At 36.0% G+C, this 6,864-nt stretch overlaps 2 protein-coding genes across 2 annotated transcripts in view; one reads left to right on the top strand and one right to left on the bottom strand.

Annotated features, from left to right (window-relative positions):
* Positions 1 to 3,488, top strand: part of nostrin (nitric oxide synthase trafficking) — a 4,121-nt gene extending 633 nt beyond the window's left edge. The window contains exons 4-16 of the mRNA XM_008328800.3: positions 13 to 75; positions 182 to 263; positions 359 to 421; positions 699 to 797; positions 892 to 1,017; positions 1,267 to 1,365; positions 1,467 to 1,592; positions 1,744 to 1,852; positions 1,936 to 2,024; positions 2,111 to 2,236; positions 2,707 to 2,962; positions 3,057 to 3,143; positions 3,237 to 3,488. Of these exons, the coding sequence (XP_008327022.1) occupies positions 13 to 75; positions 182 to 263; positions 359 to 421; positions 699 to 797; positions 892 to 1,017; positions 1,267 to 1,365; positions 1,467 to 1,592; positions 1,744 to 1,852; positions 1,936 to 2,024; positions 2,111 to 2,236; positions 2,707 to 2,962; positions 3,057 to 3,143; positions 3,237 to 3,373 (1,462 nt within the window). The 3' untranslated portion in view covers positions 3,374 to 3,488. The remainder of the gene's footprint in view (positions 1 to 12; positions 76 to 181; positions 264 to 358; positions 422 to 698; positions 798 to 891; positions 1,018 to 1,266; positions 1,366 to 1,466; positions 1,593 to 1,743; positions 1,853 to 1,935; positions 2,025 to 2,110; positions 2,237 to 2,706; positions 2,963 to 3,056; positions 3,144 to 3,236) is intronic.
* A 396-nt stretch (positions 3,489 to 3,884) lies between these two features.
* spc25 (SPC25 component of NDC80 kinetochore complex) lies at positions 3,885 to 6,534 on the bottom strand. The gene is made up of 7 exons (XM_008328801.3): positions 6,426 to 6,534; positions 5,446 to 5,600; positions 5,190 to 5,255; positions 4,898 to 5,044; positions 4,687 to 4,812; positions 4,407 to 4,505; positions 3,885 to 4,108 (listed from the first exon to the last, which is right to left on the bottom strand). Exons 2-7 carry the CDS (start codon positions 5,594 to 5,596, stop codon positions 3,984 to 3,986), a joined length of 714 nt encoding a protein of 237 aa, XP_008327023.1. The 5' UTR covers positions 5,597 to 5,600; positions 6,426 to 6,534; the 3' UTR covers positions 3,885 to 3,983.
* Positions 6,535 to 6,864: the final 330 nt, after the last annotated feature.

Here is a 6,864-nt window from a genome sequence, read left to right as displayed (position 1 = left end):
CTCCATACTTAGTTCCACCTACAGCGCCTGGTGTCACGTGTCAGATGAAATGTACTCCAGAGCAGACGCCCACAGGTAGTTTTCAGCCTCGGCTCATAAGTGCTGCTGTCCACAGAAGAAACACGTGGAGGGGGGGGGGGCAAGGAAGGGTGTAGTTGACTGTTTTATTTTTTTATTCCAGATCTTTAGGAAATGCATTTCAACAGGAGGCATTTCTGGAACTCCGTCAAGTCCTGGATGAACATAATAAGAGAAAGAAGCCTGTATGTAATACTGAAGTAAAGTACACCACATAAAAAAAACATCTGTTAAAGTTCCACATCTTAACATGTCTCTGCACTTTCGTCTGATTTCATAGCTTGACAGTGCCGTCGAAAGAAGTGGGAAACTTGTTACAGCAAACTGGAGTGAGCAGCTCAAGGTAAACGCAGAGCTAACTACCTTGGTAAATCATTTAGTGTTTGCATAGCTGTAATCTATGACTACTGAGGTTACAGGGAAGTTCTTACAACGTCTCACATATTGGACAACCAGGAAAAAACATTTTTAAAATGTGTTTTTGGGCTTTGAATGCTGCAGTAAAATACATGGTCGACTTCTTTAAAGACTGACTAGAAAAGACGAAGCTAGACTTCTGCACCACATGTTTGGCCATATTAGGTTTGTATCAAGTGACAATTTGTTTTTTATTTAAACAGATGAAGAAGAAATTAGTTGTGCTAACGAAGGAACACGAGGCTCTGTTCAACTTTGTTGAAAACAACAGGCACATTTGCACAGAAAAGGAGAAGCAAAAGGTTGAATTAATGTTTTTTTGGGGGGGGGTTGACAATAATACTGTACTGTCTAAAGAAATGGCTAACAGTGCTTCTTTTCCTGCACTGAATCAAGATGCTCAACAGATTGACTAAGTCTGCAGAGTTACAGACACGAGTGGACGGGGAGTACTTCAATATTAACCTGGAAGGTCATCAAATGAGACTCAAGTGGGAAAACACATTGAAGAACTGCTACCAGGTAGTTACCGAGTGTTTATAGTTTTCAGTTTGTATTTTTTTTTTCCTCTTAAATTGGACAGTACAGTTTTAGAGGTTTTTTAAAAGATTAGAGGTAAACCCTGTGCTTTTTGTTTGGAAAATCAATCAGTGTCTAAGTCGCTCTGTTTGGAATCGCATATTACTTATGTCATTTTTGTTTGTGCTGTTTATTGCACAGACTTATTCAACTATTACCACAACATTCAGTTTCCTGTTCTTAACTTTTTAGATAATACAGGAGCTGGAGAAAGAGAGAATTGAAGTTCTTTGCAACATCCTGACCAGATACAACCTCCACATGTCTGGCTTTGGACAGACACTAAAACACGTAAGGCGTTTTGACTTTCACCTCAATCTCAATCATTCACACATAAGATCTAATGGCGTAAACTGATGCTAACTATTGTGTATCGTCTGTCTGTTTTCTAGAGCCAAAGACAGATAGAGCAACTGGTCCAAAGGGTGGATATGGAAAAAGACATACAGGCCCTGGTGGAGGAAAACAGAATCACAGCTGATGATAATAAAGCTGAGTTTTTGATGGCTGACTATTTCGTAAGTTATCAATTTTGCCTTCAAATTTTGCTCATACCCAAAAAAAACTTAGATATTAAGACTGCAGTGCAACTGTGTTTGTCTGCGAAATTCACTGATTTTTATCAAATATGACTGAATGAAATATTCTTACCATGTTCCTGTGAAACAGGAAGAAGACAGCAAATCGTTGATGGACAAAGAGCGACGAAGAGAAGCCATCAAACTCAAACTCCAGCGTTTGGACGAAACCATAACAAAAACAAAGAAAGACAGTGAAGGTTAGTTCAGTGTGTCTTCATCAGCATCACCTGCTAAAGTCAATTCACTCACTTTCTTACGAGTCACAACAATGTTGTTGCAGGAATTGAGAAACTCATGAAAATGTACTCTGAAAACCCGTCCTTCTCCAATCAAAAGAATCTGGAAGACATTGAACAGCAGCTCGACGAGGTGAGTGTTGAAGCCTGTGTGTAAAATAAGTGGATAACAGTGTTTATAGAAGATTTAAAGCGGTTTATTGGATACTCTGCCTCCAGAATAAACTGAAACTGGATCTCCTGGAGGCCACTCACTACAAACTGTCTTTGTCACTGTCGGAACCAGAGGGGAAGCCCAAGTCCTTTTACCGTTTCAACGACAGCATCGTGAAGTGGAGGGATAAGGTGTGACTCCATTTGTCTCTTCCTTCGTGTCCGGACATACTGACTTGAGTAAAACAGGATGTTTTCAATTGTAAGCTGTGACACAGTACAAAAGTCTAAACCCTTCTAAGGGCACTGAGCTGCTGCAAGGCCAAAAAAACTTTTTTTTTAAAATTGTGCAAAAGTGAAATATTGCAATTAGTAAATGTACTTTTGTCGACCGGGATAGCAGTTTTGAATCAATATTGGTGAATGTGTCAACGTTTGGCTCAGTTGTAGCATTATGCAAAAAGGAAAAAACATTATTTTATTACATAGAAATAAAAATACACAATACACCTTTGAATTCTATGGGCTTGGATTCTCTCAGGATGTCAGGTTTTACATAAACTCAAATGTGTTTCCAAATGTAAACACACTTTTTTCTGAATTTTAAAAATAAACATTTATTTCTGGATGCGCAGAAATGAACTGTCTTTGTTTGATCACAGGACTGCGAGCACAGTGTGGTTCAACTGACCCGTCCAGTCAAGCTCAGGAGGACTTCACTCAGAACCAGACAGTCGCTGAGAGCTTCCATCATTTACAAAAGACCAATTTCATTTTTGAGACAACAATCGGTTGATCAATCAAAAGGTTTCAACGAGGAGGGTCAACCCTCAGATTTAACACCAGAAACTGAAGCTCTGGGACAGAACAGCGCTTTAAAAAGAACTGTGTCCCTGAGGGAAGACAGCACAATAAAAGGTAGGACATTTCCTCAGCAACAGAAAACATTTTATTCTCTCAAAAATTCTGATATTTATAAAATAAAAAGTTAACAAACGTTAAAACTTGACAGGCCAAACAGTGCTGTGCACCATAGGAAAATGTAAAGTCTTGTACAATTTCAAGCCTGAACAAGATGACGAATTGACTTTAAAAGAAGGTAAATTGCTACAGTTGCAGGATATATAAAAAGTACATATATACATGAGAAAAACTAATACATATATTGATTTTTTCTGTTTGGATTTTCCAGGAGATATTTTAGACACTTACACAAAAGAGCAGAATGGTTGGTGGTTTGGGAAACTAAATGGAAAGACTGGTCACTTCCCGTCAGCATATGTTGAAGAACTGCACGTGTCGAGTGACATCACATTACCTGACAACTGACCACCCAACAAACCACCCAACAAAAGTGAAATGTTGGAGGTTCCTATATTTCTATGTACTGTCTAATTATATTCATGTTTTACATTTGTTAATAAAGTCAAAGATACTTTTTTTCCATTGCAATTACTGTATATTATTCTAATGTGTTGTTTTGACAAATACCTTAATGAGTAGTGACAGTGAGACACAAATGAATGCTAAATTTAATCTACCTGTACTGTAGAAGAACAGGTTAGACGTGAACTTGTTAGAAGTTCCACAACAATTAGCCGTTTTTAAATTGTTTTCAAGGAGCTACAATTTTATCGTGCTCTGACAGAGACCTGATAGTAGTTGGTATGACAAGAACAACTGTGTCGTTTTAATTTGGCACAATCTATCACATCTGACTTAAAGCTGTCCATTAACATACTGTGGATCAATTTAGATTTGGACTGGTCCCAGTAATGTGATGTGATAGCAGTACTTCAGTGCTGTGAAATGAATGAAAACACTTACTTTTACCTTTGAGTATCGCCACATGAACATTTTTAATCAACATCCTACTTGTTAAAATGAATCCAAACTGCCTCTTTACACATGGTTATGTGTCCTTTTCATCCTTTACGTCTTAGCCACGTGCATGAGAGACAAACTCCTTTCTGACATTTGCCAGGAATGCTGCCATGTTATTGGTCTCCTGAAGCCGTCTTTCTAAGGTGGGCAACAAATCAAGAACAGGGTCGCTGGACACAACTGTAGAAAGAAAAAATAAATAAATACAATATTCAAATAATATTATAGCAGTCATTTATGTGGCTGTCTTGTAATAGAACTAAGGTAACAATATATTGTAAATAACTATACAATCTTTTGTTGTTTCAAACAGGAGACTGGCTTTTCGGAAGTTGTCAGTCACATGAACACAGATACTAAGGATTTTCTTTTTTTTTATTCCAATTAGTTGGCCTTGTCACTATTAGCAATGATTCCATGATGTTCTGTAAAGGTCTTATTTCTTCGTGCAATATCATTGTTTCAGTTTTTAACCTACTTTGGTAACATCCGTCTTCTTTAATTCCCATGACGACAATGTAAGCACTGTCCTGATTCTTAGGGTCGATGTTCCGGAAAACAAACTGCAAATAGTCTCCTTTACAGGGACAACAAACATAAAACATGAATAACTTAGGAGATGATAACAAAGTTAATAACTTGCTTTAGGTTATTTTTAATTAAAAGCCCAAAAAGAGAAGATAACTATAACACATGGCTGCAAACAATTTTTTATTATGGCCTATAATTTTAAAAATGTATGTTTGTCCTCAACTTACCTTTCATCAGCTGCCCTTTACCAAAGATTGTTCGTATCTCCAGCCCCAAATGCTCCTGAAACACTCCTCTGGCTTTCTGGAGATTTCTCAATCTTGTTTTGTTGGCTCTGTTTTGAGCTTCTATTACTAAAAAACAACATCAGCAACTAAATGGTCAATTCATTCAGGAAAATCTTAGAAAGATTAGATGACTACTCCTTTAACCACTTACATTCTTTTCTCCTTCCTTGTTCCTCTGTAAGCTTTTCTATCTTAAGCATAATGTCATTTTTTTGCATCTCCTTCTGCTGAATCACTGATACTACTTCAGAAATGTCATGACTTTTCTCTTTTAACAACACGTTTTTCTGTTTCAGGACTGTGGGAAAGCACAAAAGAACATTTTAAACAAACTTAAGTGCCACATGGTAAATAAGTTGAGGGCTGACATCTCAGAGTAAATTCATTACAAAGCAAAGCAAAATTATAGGAAGGGAAAGATGCAGCACTTCAAATGGACTCACCTTTCTTGAATGCCTGTATTGTCTCAAACAACATCTCATCATCCTTACATTTCTTTAAATATGTATCTGTAACAAATACAAAAACAACTATTTTAACATTATATTTACAAAACTCAATATAAATGACTATTCTTTTCAACATTTGTGTTTCAGTATGAATACAGAAAATAATCAACATTTCAATGCTCTAATTTTGGATAACCACTGGTGGGAATTATATTATAATTTTGCAGGTAAATAAAATACAAATACATACCATGTGCAAACTTTAAAAACTGACTTTCGGCCTGAGACAACTCTGTTGTTGTATCCACCAACTCCCCACAGGTTTGTAGCAGCTTGTTGTGAATTTCCTCCATTGCATTGGTGAACCTGACACTGGTGTTTGGATCAGTGATCGACGTCATGATGCTTAGCAGTAAAATAATTTCGGTTACTTAACAAGACGCTGCATTTAAAATAATTTATGTTAAATATCCTTAATAGCGTGCGTGTGTTTTTGTCAAGAGACTGTCGCATGTGGCTTGCTATCTTGCAGATTAAGTATGCTTTAAATATTGGTTGCCGATTTAATTGCAATGCAAATAAGTTTATTTAGTAAGAATAATTTATATTCGCAATAAATGTTGATTTAGGAGCACATTCAAGGCAATGTTTAAACATTTTCATCTCTTTAGATCGGTATTAAAGTTAATATAGATCACATTAGCTCAAAAACCAAATGGTCTCAATGAGAGACTTTCTCTTGGATTTGCAAAGTTTATTTTTTCACAACTATTCAAAACAAACAGATCCTAATTTATTGTCAAATGTAAACAGTTGGAGCTTAAAGCACTTGAACTTCCTGACGAACAGAAAGAAATGTAGCGACACTCAACAACGACGCTCACAAATCCAATATAACCATGTGAAACTACAAAAGAACCTAATCTGCAAACAAATGACATGTTATTTATTGAAATGATGCCTGACAATAGGATACACTTTAACCGTAGTGTACAGGCCGAAACACTATTTTAGAAAGAGTATGACGCTGAACCTAGCTAAAAACATTAGCACGTTAACAGTTAGCTTCCGTTGCTATTCTATAATTTACATGATTAGCACGGTAAAATACACATTTTGGGCTGCATTAAAACACTACGTTGTCTTTTAAGTGTAATGGTAAAATATTACAACTACATTTATAACTTTTATAAGTTTAATTTATAACTTTAATATAACGTTTAAACTTACGTTCGGCTCTCAACAGACGTTATTTTCAAAAATCCGCGGCTATAAGAGGCGGGGCTGAACAGTCAAAAGACGGAAGTGACGTATTGTTATGTCCTGTTAATATGTATCGCTTTGAATGCAATAGAAAAATATATATAAACCCAACACTGCAACAGAGTGTAGATGTAGTAATATAGATGGCAGCACATGTTTTAATTTATTTATAGTTTTGAAAGAGATAATAATTGCTGTATTGTTGTGTTTATGAGGCATTCCTACAGGGGGTGCATTTGTACCATACCATATACGGTTTTCAGGAATAATGCTTAACCAAAAATATCCTGTTTAAAAAAGGAATATTGATTCTTTAACCTGAATTATTTTTTTTCTCATTTGGTATTAATTTTATTTAAAATTTGAAAAGCAGTTATTGTACATTTTTATCGTCTCGCCATTAAAA

This window comes from Cynoglossus semilaevis, chromosome 16 (assembly GCF_000523025.1).
Source record: "Cynoglossus semilaevis isolate Cse_v1.0 chromosome 16, Cse_v1.0, whole genome shotgun sequence".
NCBI lineage: Eukaryota > Metazoa > Chordata > Actinopteri > Pleuronectiformes > Cynoglossidae > Cynoglossus > Cynoglossus semilaevis.
The sequence above is the reverse complement of the archived record's forward strand: the minus strand, read 5'-3'. Positions and strand labels throughout refer to the sequence as shown.